Source organism: Geotrypetes seraphini, chromosome 15, assembly GCF_902459505.1.
Source record: "Geotrypetes seraphini chromosome 15, aGeoSer1.1, whole genome shotgun sequence".
NCBI classification, from domain to species: domain Eukaryota; kingdom Metazoa; phylum Chordata; class Amphibia; order Gymnophiona; family Dermophiidae; genus Geotrypetes; species Geotrypetes seraphini.
The window spans coordinates 7,497,497-7,525,197 of NC_047098.1; the positions used below are offsets into that span (position 1 = coordinate 7,497,497).

Genomic DNA, 27,701 nt, shown 5'->3' on the forward strand with positions numbered 1-27,701 from the left:
ACCCTCTGCTGTCTCTGACGTGGGCTTTCAGTTAAGACAAGTCGTTGCAACTCTGGGGCTCTTTGAACCGCCATTTGGGCTAAGAAGCGAGGGTTCCAAGAACCTGCGCCCTCTGGAGGCCGGGGAAATAGCCGCAGCCCGCGTGGAGACCTATGGCCAGTCCCTGATTGGACCGTTCCCTTCCGGCTCATTCTCAAAGCCCTCCCTCGCCGATCCCATTCCCTACCGAGCCCCGAAGACAAAACGCCCACGCGCCACGCCTGCGAACGTCACGACGCGCGGCCACGTGGCTACGTGCGCGTTGCCCGGGGAACGCGGCGTTGTTTACCCCGGGGGAGCCGCGCGGCAAGCGGGCCTGGATGCTCGATGGAGGCAGATGCGCCCCAGGTGAGAGGGAGGAGAGGGGAGGGGGGTCTCGCGCTTGGACTGGGAGAAGGAGGGGGGCAGCGAGGCGCCTGGGGTGAAAGAGGGCAACGTCCTCGCCCCCCCTCCCTCCTGGAGCAGGTGAAGCCCTGGCTCTGGCCACTGACCATAAAAGGGGCCAGGACCGCAGCCCCAATGAATCACTGTATATCCATGACATCCTGTTTAGATTGTAAGCTCTTGGGAGCAGGGACTGTTTTCTTACTCTTTGGGACTCTGTGCAGCGTTTGGTAGCGCTATAGAAATAAGAACATAAGAAATGCCTTCACCGGATCAGACCTTAGGTCCATCTAGTCCGGCGACCCGCACACGCGGAGGTCAAGCTAGGTGCTCCCTGATGGAGACCTTGATTACCCGTATCCCTCAATGTGATTTGCAAGAAGGTGTGCATCCAATTTGCCCTTGAATCCCCGAATGGTGGTCTCCGTCACAACCTCCTCCGGGAGAGCGTTCCAAGCGTCCACCACTCGCTGTGCGAAACAGAACTTCCTGACATTTGTCCTGGACCTGCTGCCCTCAGTTTCAGTCCATGACCTCTTGTCCGAGTCACATTTGACGGTGTGAATAACGATGTTTCTTGCTCTATTTTATCGAATCCTTTTAGTATTTTAAAAGCCTCTATCATATCCCCTCGCAGTCTTCTCTTTTCGAGGGTGAACAAACCCAGTTTTACGAGTCGTTCCTTGTAGCTCAGATAATTAATAGTAGTACACTTCTCCCTCCCAATATTTGGTAAATGGATGCAGACATAATTCAAAATGTATTCATGCTCTGGGTCTTGGAAACCTCATGTCTAGATTTGAGTTATTTTGCAAAGGTCGATACTCCACGTGACTTGGCTATTTGTCTTTTCAGTAGACGTTCAAAGTGAGTTACACTTAAATCCTGTGGATGCTTCCCTGTTCTCCATGCCAATGTTCTCAGCATTCATGGTTTCGATTATTCACAGGTTTTAGCTTGCTGGCTCCCCCCCCCCCCCCAATTACATAGAGAAATCGCTGATTCCAAGCATTTACAGAGAAAATCCCTGATTCCCGGCACTTTCTTCACTGTGTTTTGCCTCTCCTTCAGGAACAGGCCAGGTCTCCCTCCGTGTTATGCGCGGTTTCACCATATTCGCGATGGTTTTTAATAGACAACAGCGAATAACATATGAAACAGTTATTCGTGGCTCTGTTAATCCCCCTCTCACAGCGAATACGGAGGGAGAAGTGTAGTAGAATATGCGTAAACTTGACTTGTGAACATTGCCCCCATTATCTGAACATTTCTTTCCTGCATAATCCATTGTGGACATCCTGAAAACCTGACCGGCAAGGGTGTATTCCAGGACTGAGTTGAGAAACGCTGCTTTAAAAAGGTGCCAGGACCCCAGCCTGGCATCTGTCCCTTCAGGGCAGTGGTTCCCTTGCCTGTCAGGTTTTCAGGATATCCACAATGAATATGTAGGCAAGAGGTTTGCACACAATTTAGGCCATGTTTGCAAATCAATTTTATGTGTATTCATTGTGGAAATCCTGAAAACCTGATTGGCAAGGGGGCTACTCCAGGACCGACATGAGAAATACCATGGCTAGGGCAGGGGTGGGCCACAATGGGTTCTTAAATTTGACAGAGGGGCTGGACCAAGAGCAGATGGATGGAGTGTTTGTGTGAACTAATAGAAATTAAAAGTAAACGTCATAACATAAAAGGTTTCAGTCTTTAAAAGGTAGCATGAAAATAATAATAATAATTTATTTCTTTATGCCTGTAAGGCTTAATGTGCAAAACGAATGTATATGATCATCTCTCCCTTCCTTTCCTTCACTCCAGTTCTTCCTCTTTCCTTTCTCTCTGCCACATGTGCAGCATCTTTCCTCCCCTCTCAGCCCATCCCCTTGTGCCTTCCCTTTGCAGCATCTTTCTATCCCTCCTGGTTTATATTCGAGTATATACGGTACTTAGCTGGTTAGTGGTTTAAAAAGTGCAGCTGGTTTTGGCATAGCGGTACTCTTGGGTTACGTGCCACAGAATATTCCCGGATAGCCCTGTCTTTTAAATCGCTTTGAATAGTGACCCTCAAATTTTGAAATGTGCTGAAGGAGGAAATGTTCTGGCCTGGTTACTATAGCGCAAACATGTCAGAACCTGGGTCTCAAAAAAGCAAAATACCTAAAAAGTGGCATAAAGGTGCAAACCTTTCCAGTTTGCTATTTTTGAAATTTATATTCTAGACCAATGGTCTCAAACTCAAAGCCTTTGCAGGGCCACATTTGGGATTTGTAGGTACTTGGAGGGCCTCAGAAAAAAATAGTTAATGTCTTATTAAAGAAATGACAATTTTGCATGAGGTAAAACTCTTTATAGTTTATAAATCTTTCCTTTTGGCTAAGTTTTAATAATAATAATGTCATTTATAGCTAAAGTGACATATGATCAAGAAACTGTTTGATTTTACTTTAGTGATTATGATAAACATACCGAGGGCCTCAAAATAGGACCTGGCGCATGTGGCCCCTGGGCCGTGAGTTTGAGACCACTGAATTAAGGGGAACAGTTGGGTTGGAGAGCAGAGGGGAGAACAGGACAATCAAGTCATTGTGACATCACTGATGAGGTTGGCTCTTATTGGTGGAATGAGGCATTATGACATCACAATCTCGGCTCTGCTTCCCAAAGACAAACAGGATGTCATGGATACAGTTAAGGCAGTGGTCTCAAACTCAAAGCCTTTGCAGGGCCACATTTGGGATTTGTCGGTACTTGGAGGGCCTCAGAAAAAAATAGTTAATGTCTTATTAAAGAAATGACAATATTTCATGAGGTAAAACTCTTTCTAGTTTATAAATCTTTCCTTTTGGCTAAGTCTTAATAATAATATTGTCATTTATAGCTAAAGAGACGTATGATCAAGAAACGGTTTTATTTTACTTTTGTGATTATGATAAACATACTGAGGACCTCAAAATAGGACCTGGCGGGCCCGCATGTGGCCCCTGGGCCACGAGTTTGCGACCACTGTTCTAGACGGATATCTATGCTGTTGATCAGTGGTTCGTCTAAACCTCACTGAGGCTTTAGAGGTGTGGTGTGGGCGAGACTAGGATGGGCTTATGACTTGGACCTTTTTCTGCCATAATCAAACATGTAAGAATATGTCCAGGGCACATCTGGATGTCTGGGGCTCATCTTGGTTTAATCATGAATAAGTGCCAAAAAGGTGCTCAAACTGATCAGATGACCACTGGAGGGATGTAAACATGACCTCCTCCCACCCTCCAAAGATGTGAATGAAACAGTACATACCAGCCTGTATGACAGCTCCGGATGTTATGGCCAATTGCAGTGGAGCAGGTTCTTGGAGTAGCCTAGTGGGTGATGTATTCAACCATAGGGATGAGGATCCAGACCTATACTACACTCATGGGGGAGAGTGTGAGTCCACCCAAAACCTACTATACCAGTGGTCTCAAACTCGCGGCCCGGGGGCCACATGCGGCCCACCAGGTACTATTTTGAGGCCCTCGGTATGTTACCATTGTTCTGGAACGTTGCCTTCCTCATTGCTGTAACCTCACACAAGTGCTTTCCTGGCATCTGTACGGTTCATAGTCTTAAGCGCATGAGACAAACGCCGTGCCGACAAACGAGCGCCGACCATTTAGCGCAAGACTTCAGCGCGCCACAGGAAAACCTTCTTTTAAAGGGCTCCGACGGGGTGTAGGTAGGGAACCCCCCACTTTACTTAATAGGGATTGCGCTGGCATTGGGGGTGGGGATTTAGGGGGTTGTAACCCTACATTATACTGAAAACTTAACTTTTTCCCTGTTTTTTAGGGAAAAAGTTAAGTTTTCAGTATAATGTGAGGGGTTACACCCCCTGCACTCCCCCAACACGGTAGCGCAATCCCTATTAAGTAGAGTGGGGGGATTCCCCCCAAACACCCCCCGTCGGAGCACTTTTAAAGAAGGTTTTCCAAAATGCGGCCCTGCAAAGGGTTTGAGTTTGAGACCACTGTACTATACCTACCTGTAGGTACCACCTGACAACATAAGTGCTATTGGTGTAGTGTAGTGTTTTTCAACCTTTTTAGACCTATGGACCGGCAGAAATAAAAGAATTATTCTGTGGACCAGCAGTTGAAGAACACTGGGCTAAGTCGTGGGCCAGACCCCGGCCATCTCTACCCAATCTCCACTCCAGACCCTGCTCCCATAATAGTACTAATTGCACCTTGCACGTCCCGTGCCTCATCTGGAAGCCTTCCCTCTGACGTTACAACGTCAGAGAGGCTTCCAGTTCAGGCGCAGGATGCCCGTAGGAGCCACTGCCTGTTGCTTTGTGCACTGAATCAGTTAGGAAGAGAGAGCTGGCTCGAAGATAACGCCACATCGATCGCACCGTGGACCAGCGGTTGAAGAACACTGTTTTGGGCCTGATGCACGTGCTGGCCCTGTGGACCGGCAGGAAATTTCTGTGGATCGGCACTGGTCCATGGACCGGTGGTTGAAGAACACTGGTGTAGTGTACAGTTGGGTCCAGTAGGTTTTGGAGGGTTCACCATACACCATATGGGGGTTATGGTGAGATGTGTGCCTGGGATCTTTTTTATGTGAATGCCCCCTAAGATGCCCTGCTGAGATGTGTGTGTGGCCAGTCTGATAAAAATGCTGGCCAATGGCTTGTTTTGGGCATTTTTTTAAAAAATAGTTCATAAAGATAGACACACAGAGCACAAACATATCCAGTTTTGGGGGAGAAAAAAATAAGATAGACATTTTGCAGTTTTGAAAATGAGCTTCTTTGGATTTTGTGCATCTTTCGTAGAACATAAACTTGGATTTAAGATGTCTTATCAAAAATGGCCCTCTGTGTGACCTGCATAAAAAAATCTTCACCTCAGATAGGATTTTAACGTTTTAATTAGGCCATAAAGCTCCTTAAGGGCTAGTTGCTCACAGATTCATAGACTGCGGGATGGAGGAAGGAGCAAATTTTACAATTCTTTGACTGGAGTAGGATGAGAATCCTGCTGGCAAAGCTTTTTGCTTGCATTAGTGAGCAATTTACTGCTCATTTTCACATCTAGTGCTGATCAAATTTGAAAATCTAAATTGACCACTTTACTGATTTTTTTCTTCATATAACTCCAACTGGCTTTGCCTAGGGCAAGCCTTAAACAATACAAAACTAACAGCTTGGGGGGGGGGGCACTTTATTGTTCTGAAAGTGAAATTATTGTTTAGTAAATGTGCTCATTTGACAGGGCTGGAAATATAAGTGCTTTATTTCGTTCAAAGAGTGCTTACAACACAAAAGATAGTGGATGAGCGCAATGCCCTCCCAGGCTGAAACAGTAACCAACTTGAGAACAGAGAATCCGTAGCTGCAAAAAACGGAATGTGTGACCTTGTAAAAGGATAATTTTCTGAAGGCTTTTCTGTGTATAAAGTCTGTTTTACTTGTAAAAAGTACCTCCATAGAAAATGTTTGCCTCCTTTTATGAGATCTGCATGTGGACATTAATGGGTGGAGCTGCGTCGTATGTGCATATGTTATGAATAAATCATCTTATTATGAGAGGGAATTATAATCACAGAAAGGGTGATAATAATAACACTGCTTTAATTAGTCACCCATGCCAAATCTGTAAATCTCTTTACGTATAAAATGACCACACAGTATAATACGTGCTTAATAGTGAACGCTCAGACTCACAACTATATCCCAGTGAAATATCACAGAAAAGCTGTGTAAAGAGACCATCATTGCTTGTTCACAGTCTCTCCCACCATTACATATAACATTAGATCTTAACTGCATCCCCAGCTCCTGAGCTAGGAACAAAAACTACTTATCTTAGTAAGGTGGTATTGTGGTCTTTACAGCTACTCTGGGTACATCCTTAATCATCACCAAACATAAGGACATAAAAGTATTGCCATACTGAGACAGACTGATGGTCCATTCAGCCCAGTCTTCTCTTTATAACACTGGCCAACCTAGGTCACAAGAAGAGTAAAGCAGATTTTATGCTGCTTCTTCATGACAATGCACTAGTGCAGTGTTTTTCAACCTTTTTACACCTATGGACCAGCAGAAATAAAAGAATTATTCTTCCGATTCAGGCGCAGGACACCCGTAGGAGCCGCTGCCTGTGGCGTTATGCACTGAATCAGTTAGGAAGAGGGAGCTGGCTCGAAGATAACGCCACATCGATCGAACCGTGGACCAGCGGTTGAAGAACACTGTTTTGGGCCTGATGCACGTGCTGGCCCTGTGGACCGGCAGGAAATTTCTGTGGACCGGCACTGGTCCGTGGACCGGTGGTTGAAGAACACTGCACTAGTGCACATGTCGCAACAATCACAGGCTGCCATCCGAAAATGTGGGTTTCAGCAAATTATTTCCTGTTCTGAGTTTTGAAGAAATCTCTCTGTGGACAGTGGTTTTCAAGTGATGAAGACATCAAGGAAGCTGTTGCGTCCTGGTGTGAAGGTCAAACAGAAGAATTGTTTTCAAAGGGGTTAAAAGTCAGTGCAGGAAAAGTGGATGAAGTGTACAGAGCTAATGGGGGGACAATATTGAAAAATGAAACAAGATTTTTTTTTTTTTTTTTTTTGAAAACTCTTCTTTCCTACTGAGGTAGATAAATTATTGAATGCTTCTTGTGCTTTGTTGTAATCCCCTCCACTGGTTTGCATCAGTCCTGTTTTGGTTGGATCATCTTTAGGTGTCAAAGAGCAATTCAGTTCCCCTACACATTCAGTCTGTAGGAATCCAGTTGTTATAAGTTGTTTTGTGGGGTGAAGGTATCAATATGGGCTTCCACTAAGATGCTGTTGGTAACTAGGTCTCATTAAATGAGATGGTAAAACAGCACGAGTTAATTTGCCCAGATGCTGGGTCAGGACACACAGTTGTTTTTGTGAGGACCAGAGCTGGGACCAACTTATTAACTGGAGTCCCACAGCAAGCAAGCACCAGACACCCCTCTCACTCCTTCAAGTGACGTAAAGTCCAAACTCCAACTTCGTCCATTGACTAAGAAGGAGACCTCTTTTGAAGAAGTGAACAAGTTTCTTTAGCAACAGGCCAAACTATATATAATATCTCGTAGCGGTGAAGATTTTCAGATGTTATAGAATCCTCCTTGTTGGACTGATTCAGATCCAATAATCCCTGTGTACTGGTCAGTTGGTGGCAGATGGACCAAAAGACAAATTTTCCGCCCAAGAACAGGTCTTAAATCTCCTCTGGTGCGCGGTCATTCTCCTAAGACCACCCTGCACAGAGTCTCTTAAGTACAGTTTTGAACAGTGAGCTTTGCAGTTTCACAGGAGCCAGCCTGTCTGCATACGCTAACCCGTTCTCCCAGGACAAGCAGGATGAGTCAGCCACATATGGGTTTGAAACTCCTCATCCTAAAGAGCTGTTCACTGCACTTCAGATACCCAGGCAAGGACTGCTGCTAGTGTGGACTGGCTTGGTGGTGAGCTGGAATCCCTGTTTTATTTAATTTATTTATTTTCTCTCAATGGCCTCCTGATAAAGCCGCATCTGGAACTGGAGCGCAGCAATTCGTGCGCTCAGCATTGCGCCCTCGAAGGTCTTTTTCCCCGTGGAATCCAGGGTTTTTCAGGTCTTTCCCTGATGGGGTGTTGGAGGGGAGGGGGTTGTGCTGCCCTGTTTCTCTTGAGCGCCAAGGCTACTGCAATGTCCTTGTATGGCTGCTGCGGGTTGTCGAACCCCCGGGCCGGAAAGATCTGGTACTTCAGTCCCAGTCTCCTTGATGCCCTGAACAGGGAGTCTGCCAAATCTCGTCTCTGCAGTCCAGGAGGTTCTTGTGGACTGGAATCGCCAACGCCTGCCTGAAGTAGTTCAGGCATTGTAGTAATCTGTCTTGGGTACTGGTGGTCCACCCACGTGGATCTTGAGAAAGGCTGTGAGTTTCTGGAGGAACTTGGGGTGAGTCCTCGTTTGTAGGTTGTTGGTTTTTTTTTTTTTTTGAGTTATTTAGGGCACTGGGGGAGTGTTGCCCCCTGAGAGAGGAGTTGGGTTAGCAGGAGGTTTAACTGTTGCTGCTGTTCCCACCCCTGGTGGTTCGCAGGTTCATGTGCTGCTCCACTTGACTGGTTGGGTGGCTCCATGTACCCCGCCGACCTTCTCTGTCCTTCTTGAGAGGGGGGTGAGCCTTCAAAGAGGGAGCAGGATGCTCCCCTTCATCTGTGCCAGTGCTCCTGGTTGCGGTTTCCCACTGTGCCTGGAGGCAGAGAAAGAGGAGTGATGATGCCTCCTGTGTGGGCTTCTCCTGCTGTACTGCCTATTGTATATTAAACTGTACAGCGCTGCATATACCTTTCAGTGCTATAGAAATCATAAATAGTAGCAGAGTCCCTCCTGCTGGCTGTGAGCTGAGGAAAAACACTCTTGCCTGGGTATCTGAAGTGCAGTGAACAGCTCTTTAGGCTGAGGAGTTTCAAACCCATATGTGGCTGACTATCCTGCTGTCCATGGAGAACATACGTTACAGGTAAGTAACTACACTTTTCCAGACACTTCAAACTGAAACTGCCGCACATCCAGCAGTGATGATTTTAAACCCCTGGCAGAATAGGAAATACATGCACCATACCCTTTACTCCCATGGCACCTGGCATTTCTGGGCAGACTGGATGGACCATTCGGGTCTTTATCTGCCGTCATCTACTATGTTACTACAGAGACAAAATAACATAACATGTCTTAACAGTAGCCCATATTGTAACTCCGCCCCTACGTGTCATAGCAGATCCACTAAGAAGTGGCTTTCGGGTACCACTGATCTATAGCAAATCCGAACAGACAGCCTTGATTCTCAGTCCCAGTGTGTACGGGTTTTATCTAGTCTCCAGTATTGTAACAAGTTTCCTGCTTTTGTATTTACTCTCTGTGATTCAAGAAAGAGTCATGGAAATGAATAGCCTGAACTGCAGCAGGTCCTTTTGGAAAGCATGCCGAGGCATGTCAGTGCATGAAGTTTCTTGTTCTCTTTGCTAAATATTGTTTATTTAATATGCTGACTCGGATTGCATTGTTTAGTTGCCATAACTTCAAGGGAAACACCCCCCCCCCCCCCTCCGTATTTGTTTTCTCTTCTGGATAGTCAGAAGTGTTCAAAAACAAACCAATCTGATATATTGTACTATATTGTTTGTCCTAGAAATTAAACGCTGCCCGCAGTACAAGACTGGAGAAATAGAAACAGAAATGCATTTACTTTGTAAATTACAAACACCAGAGATGCTGCACATTCAGATACCGAAAGAATAATTTTTTTCTGCCTTTATTGTCCCGACAGCTCAGTCTCTGCATCCCACATCTTTCCCATGTTGCAAGAGCTGCGGCGTGCACTTCCTCATTCTCCCATGGGTTTGTAGGGATTTGTTGAAAACTGTTCCTCGATGCAAAATAATCACACGAACAAAACCAGAAAAAATCCCAAATCCACAAAAAGTGCAATAGGTGAGACATTTTAGACCATAGGGTTATTTCCCCTTACTTGGATGAGCTGCAGAAGAAATCCATTTCAGGTTTTTCACTCTGCCTCCAGTGTCTACTTCACAGGCTTACTTGAGCCAATACACAGACCATGTTGGGTCTATATTACAAGGAAGAAACAAGCCAAAACTGCAGATATGTACAACGATGTAGGCAAAATTTATTGTGACAACCAAACTATATATTAAAACCTTTTTACCAAACAGGGGACCCAACACGGTCCGTGTTTCGGACAACCTTCATCAGGGGTCCATGGTAAAAAAAGGAAAAAAACATATGTCACAACAAATGTATATAATAAAGCCAAACTGATGTTATGTCACGCTGAGAGTCACTGTGAATAGTAGAAATCGCTATATTACAATCAATCATTTTTATTGGATGATTATCCAAAGTTGTGATTCCATCCCTACTCTTTTTGTGGATTTGAAAACTTTCTCCCATGGAAGGAGCTTTTTATGATGTACTGTATGTGTTTAGAGCTGGGCCTTTTTCATGAAGTACTTAGGGGACCATCAGAGCTGCCAAGTTGCCCAATTTGAAGAAGGAGATTTTAGACTAATCTCAGCTTTCTGACAAACTGTCATGGTGCACTGAATTAGGGGTGTAAATTTAAAGCCCAAACTGGTGAGAAGTCTTCCTTCTGGATACTGGATAACTTAGCATCTCTGGATCATGCATCAGTTTAAAAAAAAAAAAAAAATAGAAAAGGTGCCAGTACCATTGGGTGTTTGTTTTTTTTTTTTTTTTAAAGCTCTTTGAACTCTTAAATGACTGTCTCAATCTGTTGGATTATATAACACCCCAATTCAGCCTGTATTGAATAACCTCAAAATGCTGCATATCAGCACATAGACAGTTGAGTCTGTTTCTTTTCTTTTCTTTTCGCTTAGGCATCTTGAGAAGAAATGGCAACAGCACCTCCTGAACCCATCACTACATCAGGGAGAAGCGAGTCCTTTGCTTGGCAGCCACATACAGTCAGCATGCATGTCACACGGCCGAAATCTGCCAAAGGACGCACCCGAAGCTACTCGCACAACGTGGAGGCCTATTCTTACCAAGTGCCAGCCCCTCCTCAGTCAGCAGCTTCTTACAAGGCGGCAAGCAGTCCACGAACCTCTGCTTCAGTCACAAGACAACCACTTTCAGGAATCTGCAAGAGTCAGGTTGAAATTCCAGAGCTCCTAAATCAGGTGCCTTCTCGGCCCTCCTCAACCTTGAATAAATACAGGGTGTTGCCTTCCATAGAAAGAAAGGATTCAAGAGGCAGTACTGGGGAGATGATAACTGAGCAGTTTAGCACTTTGAAACTGAGTAAAAAAGCAGATGTCCCACATGTCAAACCTGTGTACAAAGGAAGCAAACCAGCCAGTGCAAAGTCTGAAAGCAAAGGAACAAATGGTGTTCACTCTAAGAGCCAGGTTCGTATTTCTGAGAAGCCCTTTGTTGCAGCAGATGAGGTGCATTTAAATTTAGAGGAGCCATCAGACGAACCAAAACTGCTGCTCGCTGTCAGGTCTCCCTCTGGCAAGAGATTTGAGCACCACTTCAGGCCTAGGGACAGCCTTCAAAAGGTCCTTATCGTTGCAGAGAGCAAGACCACCTGCCAGTATAAGAATTGTATCATTGAAACCGTGGAAGTACCGCGGCGGAGCTTCTTTGACCTGACTAAGTCTCTGCAGGAGTGTGGAATTTCTAACAAGTCTGTGCTGTGTATCCTGCAAGCAGAGAAAGACTGAGTGCTCGGAATAGGCCTACGGGAGAACGCTACTGAATGTCATGGAGTTTTGCTTTTTGCAATATGAGATCATAAGAACACAACCGACTTCTAAAAGACCGAAGACTCTGCTGTTCTTAGCCCTGCTGTCTTCCAATGTAATGTTCTCACAAAAGACTAATCTATGGAAAGAGTGTACTTTAAAGATTAAATACCAAGAAAGTACATCTGTAGACACACATGCCCACAAAGAAACACGCACACACGCACACACTTTTGTTTCTCGGTCATAAGTTATATCAGCTGCCCTACACACACATAAAAATCCTACTAACAGTTCATCTGCATTTCATATTGATGAAAAGCAGCCTAAGAGTTTATGGTTCAGGAATGCGGTTTGAAACGCTGAAAATGGGAATCTGTTCAATATCTTGTCCAAATTAACAGAGGCAGTTAGGTCCTAAGAACAGTGCTGGGTATTGCTCTGTCTCTTCAGTATTTCCTGTTACTGTCTTGACACCCTTCCCTCCCCCACTTTAAACTTCTGATAGGCACAGTTCCACTTATAGATCTCCAGTTTCCTTATGGCGTCTTTATTACCAAGCAACAAACAGGTACAAGGTAAGTGCCGATGTTCAATATATTTACTGGTGGACAGATGTGAAAAACTTTAATAATTTATCAAGTTTATGTTTTCCAAATGAGCGGTCTTGTGATGAATGTTTGAGACAGGGTTACCAGATGTCTGGGAAAACCCAGACAGATTTCCAAATCTGGAAGTTCTCCAGGTTTTGAAAGGCCTGCGCTCAGGGCCATGTCTGAGCATGCGTGGATGTGACATCCCACGCATGCATGCATGCAACTTCATTGCGTCACATCCGTGCATGCTTAGAGGCCCTCTAAATGTTCCCCCTGAGCTCAGGAAGAAAAAATGAGGTTTGTGTGGGGGCTGGGCTGGGCCATGTGTCTTCTTTTTTTTAATGAGGAAATCTTGTAACCCTTCGTTTGGGTGGCACACCTTCATATGCAAGAAACTCTTGAGTTTAGAAATGATCTCAGGTCAATAAAGTGTACCATATCTGTGACATTTTAACCCACAATGGTGTTTGAGTGATTTGCTAATGAGAAATCCTCTTGCATTTTATTGATCAGGCGGCCTCAAGGCTGCTTCTCTCAGAGATTGCAGTTAGAACAGACAAAGATCAGGTGTCAGGGGAAGACATGTCTTGCAGGCCATATTTTGTGGGCACCAAAGTATTCTCTGTTGAATCAGTCTTAGGAGGCATCTAAAGAGCAGATGGGAAGGTTTTGAGGGGGGAAAGTCCAAAGATGGCCAGAGAGGAGGCAGCAAGGGATATGATGTAAGTGAGGAAGACCACACTAACTATACCTACATAATATAAATGCACATGAGTTGAGTCTCTTTCATTTGAAAGGAAACTCTGCAATGAGAAGGCATAGGCTGAAGTTAAGAGGTTACAGGCTCCGGTGTAATCTGAGGAAATACGTTTTTACAGAAAGGGTGGTAGATACTTGGAACAGTCTCCCGGAAGAGGGGGTGGAAACAGAGACTGTGTCTGAATTCAAGAGGGCCTGGGATAGGCAAGTGGAATCTCTTGGAGAGAGGAAGAGATAATGGTTACTGCGGATGGGCAGCTCTATGACCTCACAATGCAGGTGCACAGTGCCTTAGCCTATAGGAAAAGGAGATACAAATGTTAAGAGCCTTAGTCAATAGGTAGAGGAGGAGATAGTGGATGCTGTGGATGGGCCATTTGGCCTTATCTGCCATGTTTCTCTGTTTCTAGAACCATAAAGCTCTATGACCTCACAATGCAGGTGTAAAGAGCCTTAGCCTATAGGAAGAGGAGATGCAAATGTTAAGAGCCTTAGCCAATAGGGAGAGGAGGAGATAGTAGATGTTGCGGATGGGCCATTTGGCCTTTATCTGCCATCATGTTTCTATAACCATAAAGCTCTATGACATCACAATGCAGGTGTAAAGAGCCTTAGCCTATAGGAAGAGGAGATGCAAATGTTAAGAGCCTTAGCCAATAGGGAGAGGAGGAGATAGTGGATGCTGCGGATGGGCCATTTGGCCTTTATCTGCCGTCATGTTTCTATCCTAATTCATGTGTTCCATTTCTCTGGATGAGAAGAATCACTAATGAAAACTAAAGTACATTCAGATTTTCTGGAGGGTCCAAAATGCACATTCCTGTTTATATTCTTATCCATCATCAGCTCTTTGCATATAATGCTGACCTCCCTTTTCCTGTAACTGTCTGGTTTTGTAATGTTCTTTATATTCATATACTGTGAAGCCCAATCCTTGACAGCAGAAGGCGCTAAATTTATTTCATTGGGTAATGCTTCTGTAAAATAGTTCAGAGCTAACATTTCTACCATTAACAGGGCAGCAACTGAACAATATCCCTGCCTCCATAGCAGCTGTAGAAATCAAAAGGACATGTATTATATAAGATATGAGATGTGGTATTTGAAAATCCTTTTTCAACATTGCTTCCCCAACTTCAGGACAGCAACGGCTTAGCAGAAATACCGAAGGGCAGAGCTGTAGCCACATTGCAGATATGCTCCCTAAATCTCTCCATATGTGTATTATGGTTACTACCAAGCTCTCCTTCATAAGGGGCAGGATATGGTAGCTGTTGTCTGCTACCATTGCTTCTGTGCACTCATCATGTCCGAGTTATGAATTGAGACTATAGCAGTCATTTTGGATTTCTCAAAATAGGCAAAAAATATCCATTTGCTGAAAAGCAAAAAAATAGGATTTTTTTTCAGTACATTACCTAAAAAGCAAGGAGGCATGTTTTGGGCAGGACTAGAACAGGCCCAAAATTAGGATGTCTTTTAGTGATAATGGAAGAAGAAACATCCAGGATAAAAGGTGTTTAGACCTGTGTCAATCACCTCCAAGTAAGTAAAACCTGCTCTATCTGATGAGGGATTAAGGCATGACCCCTCTGTAATTTGGCCTGGTTGACGCCATCTCCCTTCCACCCCCTTTAAGAAGTGAAACTGAGAAAGGAGACCAGGCTCTATGATCGGTATTAGAAGCATACCTGAGGCTAACAGAGCAGCTTTCAAGAGTAGCCTAGTGGTCAGCACAGTGGACTGTAAACAAATCTCATAACTCGTTCTTTTTTGGGTGGAAATTGCGAGTCCTCCAGATGCAACCGAATCTACATATAGGAGACACCTGCAGGCTTATAGGTTGTGGAGAGCTCACAATACATAATGAAGGGGTTAAGGTGGGATTTGTATCATGGTGCCATGATTACAGTCCACTAGGCCAGTGGTTCCCAACCCTGTCCTGGAGGACCACCAGGCCAGTTGGGTTTTCAGGATAGCCCTAATGAATATGCATGGAGAAGATTTGCATGCCTGACACCTCCATTATATGCAGATTTCTCTCATGCATATTCATTAGGGCTATCCTGAAAACCCAACTCTCCTGGTGGTCTTCCAGGACAGAGTTGGGAACTGCTGCACTAGGCTACCCCTCTATGCTACATGGACATTGATGTGGCCCTTTCTAGACAAATGCCACCGGATGTTCTTGTTCTAGTTGGTTTTTTTTAGCATTCATAATTTGGATGTTCTCTTGTATTTTCAAATAGGCCACCCCCTTTTCCTATTGAAAAATGGTTTTTGAGACGGACAGTTCTTTTTGGATATTATGCACAGGAAATCCCAAGTCTGACTTGGATGTCCTTTTGAAAACATCACTCTGCAACATGTTAAAACCAAGGGTGGCTCAGCTTATGACAGTGGAGCTTATTTGGCTCACATGTTATTCTTGACCTTTTCATAGCTAGAGAAAAATCACCCTATTGAAGGCTAAAACCTACTTGGACAAATGGACTTTTTGAAAACCCCCAACCCAGTGTGCATGACAAAATCTATGCGCAGAATACCACCGAGTGTAACTTTGTCATTTTGCTGTGAGAAGAGCTGCAAAGGAGCTTTCAGTTACATGCATAGTTTAACTTTGCTAATCTACATGGACACTGTTTCTGATAGAAATCTGAATGGGTGGTTCAGTTAAAAGTAGGCTTCGACTTTGCATTAACAGAAGAAACATTGCATTACCAAAGCCTTGCCTATAATCGAGTCAAGTACAAGTTGGTAGCAAATACTGTGGAATGAAGTGAGAGGCTATTAGGCAGAATAATTACCCAATGTATGCTAATTGCAAAAGCAGCTAATGTTTATACCTTAATATACACAGTATAAAAACCATTGTGCCATACAGAGAGACAGTCTAATGTTGGATTCCCTCTTTCAACAGATATTATTTCTTATGCTCCATTTTCTGCAGGACTGTATAAATATTCAATGCTGTGTTGGGTTACTGTAGTCCATATTGTTTGATCTAGGAAGGGCAATTAAAGAATTCAAATTGTCAAGCTAGAAATTACACTTAGCTTCGGGGTTCTCCAGCACCTGCTTAAGAAAATGTGATCATCTCAAAAGCAAAAGGTTTTTTGTTGGGTTTTTTTTTTTTTTTGCTTTCTCAGAAATAACTGCCCCCCCCCCCCAACTTAGTGTGACTTTCATTTCTTTGGAAAATCAGGAAAGCAGATATGAGTCAGTATCCCATCTACTGGACAAGTGCCCACCAATGAGTAAGCACCTTGGACAATTGATTCTGTGTAGGCAGGTCGGTTAGTGAAGAACAAGGTCCCTTTATTACAGGGGTCTCAAAGTCCCTCCGTGAGGGCCGCAATCCAGTCGGGTTTTCAGGATTTCCCCAATGAATATGCATGAGATTTATGTGATTGCACTGTTTTCAATGCATATTCATTGGGGAAATCCTGAAAACCCAACTGGATTGCGGCCCTCAAGGAGGGACTTTGAGATCCCTGATTTATTGCGACCCTATGGAAGAAGTAGGGTCCGCCCACCATTTCATTCTGAGTAAGGAATGTCTTGCTAAGGCAGCTCAACTATACCACCACTTTCAAACCCCTATTCTGTATCCTAGTCCTAGGACAAGAGGCATTTTTTTTTAAAATCCCCAACCGCTAAATTAGTTTCCTACTAGCAACATATTAAAGATAGGAAACTCTATGCAAGTAGTAGAGGGAAATGTCCCTCTTGTTGACCAATAAGTTCACAGGTTGCTCTTGTGCATGTGTTGTGGTTTTTCATGCTGTTAAAAGTTGTCTTTGAACACTTAGGGGTTCTTTTATTAAGGCACGCTAGCCGTCGTAGCACCCGTTCATAGAATATAATGGATGCGTTAGCGTTTAGCACACGCTAAAACGGTTCACACGCCATAGTAAAAGGACCCCTTAATAACCGCATAAAGGAAGAAGGAATACCCCATTTTTATGTAAATAGCTGCTTTCAGACCCCCCCCCAAAAAAAAAAAGACAGGGCATCAGGCTATATTGAGCAAAATAATTAAGTATATTTTCTGTGTACAGGAAGGGGAAAGTCGTTCAGAAATCAGGCACTCCCCCAAAATTTTTAAGTCAAGGAGCTAATACATAAAACAGAATCAGACTAGATGTATCAAAATCTCAGCTTTATTTTGTGGGTAAACAGTGCCAAGATAATAGAAAAAGGTGACATTTTGATTCTGTTCCTCATTACTTATTGTGGGTCACTCAGTGACTGACTACTGTCTTACCATAAACAGAATCCCATCTTTCTTTGCACTGTTTGGCCTTAATGTGTTTGTGAAATTGCACATAAATCTGTTAAAATCACATCGGTTATATAAATAAAATGGCTTATGGAAATAAGTGACCCTTGTGCTATTCTGATTTTGCACTCCAAGTTCTTCTGTAAATTTGCACCCTTCTCTAAAAAGCTATTACACTTCTCCCTCCGTATCCACGGAATAATATTTGGGCCAGCTCAGACCCGCTTCCCCCTCCTCCCCCCCCCCGACATCCCTTAAGCCTTACCTGGTGGTCTAGTGGGTTTTCGGGACAGGAGCGATCTTCCTATGCTCCTGCCCTGTGCAGATCACTCATAGGAAATGGCTGCCGTGAGCTCCCGTTGTAGTCTCGAGAGACCACCAGGTAAGGGTCTAAGAGGGCTTAAAAATAGCCCAAAAATGAAAATGGATCTAAAAAAAATAAAAATAAAAATTGCAAATAACCGAATCCACAGATGCTGAAACAATGGATTCGGAGGGAGAAGTGTACTCCTTTCATTATTCCTACTTAAATATAATTTAAGAAAAAAATACATTTCTATAATGTTGTTGCCATTTTCCCATCCTGTCCCAGTGAGTTCTTTTCCTGGCCCATTCCTGCAAGCTCCATCCTCATCTGCATAAGCCTCAAACCCTTTAAAATCTTAAGTAGCAACATTCTAGAGCTCGGATTGTGATGTCATAATGCCTCATTCCACCAATGCCTAAAATTTGTCCCCGTGCCAATCTCTACAGCATAGCAGTCTATTCTACAGGGTGGCGGGCTCTGCCTAATGCTGCGTTAGATACTTAAAAAAAGCAGGTGAAATATGCGCGTCCACCACCAGGATATTTTGTGCTGTGGACAGATGGAATATGGCACCATAACACTGCATACAAGGCAGCAGACACTGGAGAAATGTCATCTGAACAGCAAAATGTCCATCTTTTGTATATTTATTTATTTATTTTAAAATACAGCAAAAGAATGCTCAAGATTACAAAAAAAAAATAAAAAAAAATAGCAAGCTCTGAGGAAGGTAAGAGGGAAGAAAAAAAAAATGTAATGGTTTCTCCTTAATGAACGCAGCAGCAGCCCATATAGGGTATTTTTCCTTTTATTCCAATTAAGATACATAGGAAAGAACTCACGTTCAGCAGAGGGGAGGACAGTTCATTCACTGACCCACCAGAAACAGCCGTTCCCATAATGTTCCTTCTAAAGTCACTTTAAATAGGTTCCAATAGCAGAATAAAAATACACACCCCCATCATACAAAAAGTTAAATTTATAGGCATTTTTCATGAAAGCATTTATACAAATTCATCAAAGGGTGCACAAGATTCCTAAAACTTTAGGTACAGTTCAAATAAGCTTTATTTCTTTTTTAAAAAATTTTACTTGGTAAAAGGATCCATGTTCCTGTTTTTAGAACAGAATAATGATGGCCAAAGAAAAACAGTGGCACAATGAACTTTGAAAAGTTTAATTTCATTTGGTTCTATTAAAGCACAGAAAGTGACAAGTCAGCTGATGTGGCCAGCTACCCCCCCCCCCCCAAAAAAAAAAAAAATAACAAACAAACCAAAAACCAAAAGAAAGCTACTACAAAAATATCAAATATGCCCCCAAATCAATTGTTCAGACTTATCCGTACATCATGATCTCGCTGGTGGCGGGGGAGGGGGGGGGGGAGAGGGAGAGGGGATTCCCTCTGAAACATTAATAGGAAGAACCCATTATGGAGATAAAAGCAGCAGCACTTTACTGTCTTCGGAAAAATTTGTACCAGAAAATGAAGTGTCACAACCCAGTCTCCCGACCCACACGGGTTGTACTTTGGTCTTTACTAGGTCACTCTACCTGCACCTTGGCAATACTAGCATTTACATACATATATGCCAGCATGCTGCCCAAGTGCTATTCTGCAAATACCCACGTCATTTAAACAGTGCATATTTGCAAAGAAGCATACAGGGGGCAGGACAGTTAACGCGAGCACTTGCTGTACTTAACATTTACACCGGTTATACAGCTAATGTATGTGCGTTCATACCCGATTACACCAATAAGTGCCCTGCTATGGAACTGCCCTCTTCTAAATCTCTACTTACCGTAGGGCAGAATAGGCCACAAAATTAGTATTGCACACTTCACCCTAAAGTACATGCTGGGGTTGGTAGCAGTTAAGTTTGATTGCTAAAAGGTTTGTGACCAATGATAGTGAAAGCATATTTTTGGTGGCTGTATAGATCTCCCCACTGCTCAAGGTACAAATGATTAGTTTCTGCAAATAAGATAGGAGAAAAGATTCCAACAATTCAATGCTCAGTGTAATTTCTCTACTCAGCGCAAACATTTACCAGGACATTTCTCGAGTCGCTTTCTTCGATCTAGCTAAATCCGAAAGTTCTCCTTTAAAAGAGGGGGGTGGAAAAGCCTCATAGCATTGCATTCTGGGATTTGTAATTTTTGGGTGCCTCCCATGAAGGGAGGTAAATCCCACAATACGTTAAGACTACAAAGAAATGTCACTGGCTCTGCAAATATCAATCTGCAGGTGTATTTTAGGACAATGATTCTCATCCAAGTCCTTGGAATCCATCCAGCCAGGCTGGTTTTCAGGGTATCTTTTAAACTAGACTGGCTGGGAAGGGCCCCAGGATGAGACCTACCGCTGTATAAATAGTGATCTCACTCTGAAAGTTCAAAACCATTCTGCTCCTAGTCTTCCAGACTGTGTTATTTTAGGGTTTTGCCTAGGGTACTGGTTGGCATGAAATGTCAGCCTGATATACAAAGTGTCTAAACCATGATGAACCAAATGGAATAGTGTGAAAATCTAAACAGCCCAGTACCTGCAATATTAACACACATGGACCTTAAAAACCTCACACTACATCAATTCAACTGCCCTATGAACGGCAAACAACAAAGCACCTTCTTCTCTGGTGTCAAAGGAAGCATGGGTAGAAACAAGCAATGAGAGAAAAATACAAGAAACTGACCCCCACACCCCCAACCCCCTGAATTTTAAGTTTGTATGAGCTGCAACCAATGATATTTACTGTATATACTCGAATATAAGTCGAGACCCCCATTTTCCCCCCAAAAAGGAGGAAAAATGGTTGACTTGAATATAAGTTGGGTGGCTTAATATTCAAGTGCCCTGCTCTGTCAGCTCCTTTCCTGCCAGGCACTGCACCCAGCTCTCTTCCCTCCCTCCCCTGCCAGGCACTGCACCCAGCATCCTTCCTTCCTTCCCCTGTCAGACTCTGCACCCTCCCTCCCTCCCAGTCATACCTTCTCTGCCGATCCCTGGTGGTCCCGAGGTGCAGCGGGAAGGAGCGAGCTTTCCGCACTCCTGCCCCGCTGCTAACCGGCTGCCGCGAGATTGGGTTTCTTCGGCCACTGGGTGGCACCGAGCAGGAGTGCAATTTGGCACTGCTGCTCGGCACTGAGCGGCTTCCTTACTGGCTCCTGCGAATTCTCGCAAGAATTCGAGTATATACGGTAATTATTTCCCAAACCAAAGTTCTCCTCATCTCTTAGCCTTTTGAGAATAAAGATAGTTCAATACAAGGAGGAAAAAAATATTTCCCTAATTAAAAATAACAAAAAAGTGTCTATTTCTTGTACATTGGTTGAAATATTCTTTTTTTTTTTTGGCAAGCAGTTGTTTCTTAGAACTGAAACCATTTTCCTATATTAAGGCTGAATTGAGAAATCTCATATGCTTCTCTGCATACTTGACTTTCCAATTGCAAGATTTTGTAGTCCAAATGCAACTTCTGAAAGGAGGTAACAGCATCTTCCCGTCACGTGACTGGCAGGCAGTTACACCGCAGCAAGACCCAGTCCATCTGTAGCAATAGATTTTTACTGAATTTCTTCTCTCCTTTAAGCCACAGAAGAATGAAGTATGAAAGAGGCTCCTGTTTCAGTTGGTTATTTTCTCTATTTCGTCCAAATCATCAGTGTCAAGTTTTTCTATTTTTTTATCTGTATGAGAGAAAACAGAGATAAAATAGAGCTATGTCAAGTCTGTCCTATCACAATGCTTAGACACAAATAAGACTGTATAGGGGTAGCACTCATTGTAGAAAGAAGAAAAACTCGTTCTGCTAAGTCAGGGGTGTCGCAATCCAGTTGGGTTTTCAGGATTTCCCCAATGAATATGCATGAGATCTATCTGCATGCACTGCTTTCATTGTATGCTAATAGATCTCATGCATATTCATTGGGGAAATCTTGAAAACCCGACTGGATTGCGGCCCTCGAGGAGGGACTTTGAGACCCCTGGCTTAGGCTGTAGGCAGAGGTGGAACATATAGACCAGAGGTGTCAAAGTCCCTTCTCGAGAGCCACAATCCAGTCGGGTTTTCAGGATTTCCTCCATGAATATGCATGAGATCTATTTGCATGCACTGCTTTCATTGTATGCTAATAGATCTCATGCATATTCATTGGGGAAATCCTGAAAACCCGACTGGATTCCGGCCCTCGAGGAGGGACTTTGACACCCCTGGGTTAAAGCAGCAGTGGGCAACTCCAGCCCTCAAGAGCCGCAATCCAGTCGGCTTTTCAGGATTTCCCCCAATGAATATGCATGAGATCTATTTGCATGCACTGCTTTCATTGTATACTAATAGATCTCATGCATATTCATCGGGGAAATCCTGAAAACCCAACTGGATTGCGGCCCTTGAGGAGGAACTTTGACACCCCTGTGCTAAGTGCTTCATGAAAGCAAGAACAGGAACCAAATATTTTGTAAAAAGACCATTATCGTAAATGATCCTTGTAATGATTATTAGTAGTTGTATTAACCTTTTCCTATCGTGTGTCCCGGACGACGGGACATTCCAAAAATGTCATTGCCATCGTATGTCCCATACTAATAAAGAGCCAGGAACACGAAATATTTGAATTGACAGACTTATGACTTATTTACATTATGTTTACAATAGCCGTAAATGAAAACTTTGCTAAAATAATTACGATTGGAACCAGCGTAATGTAAGATTTATTACGATAGGAAAAGGTTAATAATCACGTACCACTGAAGGGTCCTGTTTGTTCTTTTCACCTGCCCCTAATATTAATTGTTGTAATCTGTTGTATAAATGATGGTGAGGATGGATTCTTTTCTAACTACCGTATTTGCCAGCGTATAAGACGACTTTTCAGTACCTTAAAATCCTCCCCAAAGTCGGGGGTCGTCTTATACGCCGGGTACCGTTTACATGCCCTTACTTTACATGCCCTAACATCTCCTTCCTTACCTCCTTACGGTGCTTACGGTACTAGTAAACCTGCCGGGACATCAGCGGGGCCATGGCGGGACATCAGTGTGACAAGGGTGCCAGCTCCTTCATCCTGCGCAGCGGGAAGCAGCGGCGCTCTGGCCCCACCCCTTTTCTCTTTACTACGTCTCTCGCACATGCGGCCGTGTGTGGAGTCTAGCCCTTAAGGAAGTTGCGGGGGCGAACAGGAGGCTTTTGAAGGCTTTTAAAGGGAAACTGTCATGCCAGCAAACTTGCTAGGGACTTGCCCGGCACTTGCTCTCTCCCTCTATGTGTTATCTTCCTTCTATCATTGACAGTTTCAGTTTGGTTAACAGTTTAGAAAACAAATAGCATGGCAGCTCCCATGGGTTTATTGTTCTATTCAGCTTTAGTGAATTAATTAAAATTGTTGAAATAAATTCTGATGTTCTTTTAAGTTTTATTTGTTGTGCAGAAGGTGTGCGGAAGAAGGGGTAGTCTTATATGGCGAGTATATAACAAACTCTATATTTTAACTGTAAAAGTTGGGGGGTCGTCTTATACGCCCAGTCGTCTTATACGCCGGCAAATACGGTATATAATTTCTTTTTGTCCTGCTCGTCAGTAAAAATGGTATAGTAAGTTCTGAATAAATAAATACGTGCAGGGGCATAATAAAAAACAAACAAACATGTCTAAGTGGAATAGAAATAATAAACTATGCCTCCTAGTGCCCCCAACCCACTTAGTGCATTGCGACAAGAGAGGGAGCAATTTTTATACCATCTCCTGTACTCATCTGTATCGGTGGCTTTCCATCAGCAAACATGTTGACTGCTCTCAGAGTAGAGGTTTCCCATGACTGCCTAGGGAGTGTTTACTGACCTCAATGCACTAAGAATAATGACTTTCCCCTTTCAAATGAGAATGAAACAAGAAGCACATACTGAAGTGTTCCTGGATTCGTGTCAAGATGTTCAAACTATGCTTGCTGTCCACCATGTTAACTGCCAATCCTCGCTTCCCAAAGCGGCCAGTGCGCCCGATTCTGTGCAAATACGTCTCGTTGTCTGGATTACCATCTTTATCCACTGGAAGGTCAAAGTTAATAACTACAGAAACCTGCTCAACGTCGATGCCTGAGAAACAAGGGAGATGCACTTGCTTAGGAAACAACGCCCAGTAAGTTTATAATTATTGATGTATAATTTTCTTACAAACTGCTTGGCATGCCCAAAGGGAACAACAGTTACAGTTTAAAGGGGGGATGTAACAAATCCTTGCAAAATTCTGAACACTGTTTAACTAGTGTCTCATGGATGATGCCTTTCATTACACAGAAGCAATGCTCTGACTCTTTTCTTATGTTAAATCGTTATTGTCTGCAGAACCAAACATTGGATATGGAACTGACAGTATTCTCAGCCAAACTAATGCCATCTGCAAGTATTCTGACATTTAAATTGAGTCATGTGATTGGCCGGATTACCTTACCTCGTGCACAGACATTAGTAGTTACCAGCACTTTTTCTTTGCCTGCTCGGAAACGCTCGATCACCGCAGCTCGCTGTTCTACCATCATATCACCATTCAGCAGTGCCACCTGGTGGCCTTCTTTAGATAGCTCTGCTGCCAACCAACTGGCCGTCTTCTTCGTCTGAGATGAATAGAAAAAGGATTTAAAATCGATGGCATTCAAACCTGTCCTGGGTTGCAAGTGGTCAGTCAGGTTTTTCGGCATTTTCAGCATTTCCATAATGATATAAATTGGTGTAAACTGCTTCCATTGCAAGCAAATTTCTTACAGATATTTACTACAGATATGCTGTAAACCTGATTGGTTGGTGCTCCCTCAGGACCAAGTTAGAGACTCACCTATTTAAAATGAACTAAAGCAGAGGAGAGAGGTGGTTCTTCCCTTGGTATGGGGTGTATTCCAGCATTTCTCAGGAAAAGGAGAAACACAGTTCCATTTACAGCAGTGTATCACAAACTGTGTGCCGGGGGAGCAGGGAAGAGGGACCAGGGGAGCAGGGAAGAGGTGTTGCTGACCAGGGGAGCAGGGAAGAGGGACCGGGGGAGCAGAGAAGAGGTGCTGCTGACTAGGGGAGCAGGGAAGAGGGACCAGGGGAGCAGGGAAGAGGTGCTGCTGACCAGGGGTGCAGGGAAGAGGGACCGGGGGAGCAGAGAAGAGGTGCTGCTGACTGGGGGAGCAGGGAAGAGGGACCAGGGGAGCAGGAAAGAGGTGCTGCTGACTGGGGGGAGCAGGGAAGAGGGACCGGGGGAGCAGGGAAGAGGTGCTGCTGACAGGGTGAGCAGGGAAGAGGGACCAGGGAAGAGATGTTGCTGGACCGAGGGGGGGGGGGAGGTAAAATGGGTTTGGAGCTGGGGCTGAAAATAAGGGACATGTGAGGGAAGGAGGCTTTACTAGCACCCGTTAATGTAAAGGGCTTAAACACTAGTCCTATCTATAAAGGATGGAATGGGATTAGATTGGACTTTGAAAGTGAGAAGTAGTATTTTGAAAGTAATCCTATGTGAAATAGGTAGCCAGTGAGCTTTTCTGAGCAAAGGGGTTACATGGTTGAATTTTTTAGCGTTAAAAATGATTTTTACAGCAGTGTTCTGAATGACTTGTAATTTCCTGATCTTTTTTTAAGTGATGCCCTGGTAAAGTGAATTACAATAATCTAAGGTTGAAATTACTAAAGAATGGATAAGAATGTTGACTGAGTTGGGGTTAAGTATTGGGACTTTACAGCTGAATCTCATGCCTCTTAGCGCACTTCAATAAACAGGTCCCTAAACCTCATTCATGTTTACTTACATGACAGAAAATCATGGCTTGAGCAATAGTGATTGCTCCATAGATGTTGCAAAGTGCCTGGAACTTCTCATCCCGGTTGTTGCATAGGACATAGTATTGTTTAATTGTGTCCAAAGTCTCTTCCTCTCTCTTGAGTTTGATGATATTTGGGTCAGGAACCATTTTCTGGGCAAATTTCCACACAGAATCTTCAAAGGTTGCAGAAAAGAGCAACATCTGGCAGTCTCTGGGCAACATCCTGCAGAGAGAAGACACAGCTGAAACAAGAATTGGGGCTCACATCCTGACAACACAACACAATTAACAATTTCTGTACCGCATTACCAGCACTTTCTATGCGGTTAACAAATTTTTTAAACATTATATCAGAAATTAATTAATTGTTAAACAAATATGTCTTCAATTGCTTCCTAAAATGGCAGTATGATACAGAATAGCAGTGGTTTCAAATCTCTATCCCAAAGGCCTGCCTGATATGAAAAGAGACGATGATGTTATTTCTTATAGCGACAATCCTTGACTGATGGAAAATTAAAAAGACCGTGGGATCTTCGTGAACGTTTGGACTGGACAATAGAAAATGAATCGTGAAACCCGGTGCGCAAGAATTTGCCACCAAGAGCGGACCGGTTCCTCACCTCTGAATGCGGATGCTCTGATCCTGATGGCCCTGGGTTGCTATCATTACATCCGCTTCATCCAGCACAAACACTTTGATTTTCTTGGGGTCTATGAACTTCAGTTTGGAACACCAGTCCAGAACAGTGCCGGGTGTGCCGATTACGATATGCTCCGAGATCTTCTGTCCTCGCTCCACTGGTTGCAACGACAGAAAGAAAAGCGTCATCAACCAACCAGGTGGAGCACTTATAAACACAGAATTGCTTCCCAAAAGCTTAAATTGAGTTCCTCCTTGCATGGACATTTTCAAATTATAATAAAGGGATCATTTAAAAGATTAAAACAGGAGCTAGACTACAGAAGACTCTTAAGATAAGGATATAAAAATGATCAATGTTGGATACTCACACTTATTTCCTCGGACTGCATATTCTAATTTCAGCTCAGGATCAAACTTTCCCATTTGTTCGATAACTTTTCCAGTTTGAAGAGCCAACTCATAAGTTGGGGACAGACACAAACACTGCAGAGAAAGGAGATATGGCCTTCCTATGAGACCTGTCATTATACTTTTTGCATATTGTGTAGCATCCAAGTTAATAATAATAATTTATTTTTGTATACCGCTATACCAAAGGTTCGAAGCGGTTCACAACAAAGGAAAAAATACATACAGTTAGTGTAGATAAAATACATATTAACACAATCAATTAAAATTAGAATACGTCAATTGTAAGACAAGGGTGAGTTAAACAGTAACACAGCTAAGATGTAAACATGTCAAAAGACGTGTCTTTAACGATTTTCTAAAATCAGAATAAGAAGTAGCCTCTAATATTGGTTTTCCAAGCCATGTATTCAATTTAGCGGCCTGGAATGAGAAAATTCTGTCAAAAAACTTCTTATATTGACATGATTTTATAGAAGGATAATTAAATAGATTTATTCTATGTGTACTCTTATTAGAATAGTTCAAAGAAAACTGAGAAGCAAGATAATCTGGTAGCATCCCCAAAACTGCTTTATAACAAATACAGGAACAGAACTCTGGACTCTACTGGCAACCAGTGAAGTTTTTGATAAAAGGGGGTAAAATGCTCCCATTTTTTTAGTCCAAAAATGAGGCGAACTGCAGTGGTCTGGATCAATCTCAGGTTTTTTTTAGTATTTGAAGCCAAATCTTCTCTTGGTACTTTCTTCTTCTCTGCATACACTTCTTCCTCCGTATTTGCGGTTTCAGCATTAGCGGTTTCGATTATTCACGTTTTTTTAGCTTGCTGGCTCCTCCCCCCAAATTACATTAGCTTGCATAGAGAAATCGCTGATTCCAAGCGTTTACAGAGAAAATCAATGATTCCCAGCCCTTTCTTCACCGTGTCTTGCCTCTCCTTCAGGAACAGGCCAGGTCTCCCACATGTTATTCGCGGTTTCACCATATTCACAATGGTTTTTAATAGAAAACAGCAAATAACATATAAAAAAGTTATTTGCGGTTTTTCAGTATTTGCGGGTCTGTTAATCCCCTATCACAGCGAATTCGGAGGGAGAAGTGTAGTTTGGAAGTGGGATTTTTTAAAATATTTCCTTAGGGCTCCTTTTACAAAGCTGCGTTAGGGCCTTAACGCGCGGAATAGCACCTGCT

At 43.4% G+C, this 27,701-nt stretch overlaps 2 protein-coding genes across 2 annotated transcripts in view; one reads left to right on the top strand and one right to left on the bottom strand.

Moving 5' to 3' along the window:
* The first annotated feature begins 238 nt into the window (after positions 1-238).
* On the top strand, positions 239-13,170 carry UBXN10 (UBX domain protein 10). Its single transcript, XM_033921294.1, has 2 exons — positions 239-387; positions 10,840-13,170. Exon 2 carries the CDS (start codon positions 10,855-10,857, stop codon positions 11,686-11,688), a length of 834 nt encoding a protein of 277 aa, XP_033777185.1. The 5' UTR covers positions 239-387; positions 10,840-10,854; the 3' UTR covers positions 11,689-13,170.
* Positions 13,171-20,945: 7,775 nt separating this feature from the next.
* The window catches only part of LOC117349313 (ATP-dependent RNA helicase DDX19B), a 28,146-nt gene continuing 21,390 nt past the window's right edge, over positions 20,946-27,701 (bottom strand). Inside the window, exons 7-12 of the mRNA XM_033922609.1 lie at positions 26,468-26,582; positions 26,077-26,254; positions 25,439-25,676; positions 24,106-24,268; positions 23,559-23,750; positions 20,946-21,346 (exon numbers count right to left, since the gene is read on the bottom strand). Of these exons, the coding sequence (XP_033778500.1) occupies positions 21,285-21,346; positions 23,559-23,750; positions 24,106-24,268; positions 25,439-25,676; positions 26,077-26,254; positions 26,468-26,582 (948 nt within the window). The 3' untranslated portion in view covers positions 20,946-21,284. The remainder of the gene's footprint in view (positions 21,347-23,558; positions 23,751-24,105; positions 24,269-25,438; positions 25,677-26,076; positions 26,255-26,467; positions 26,583-27,701) is intronic.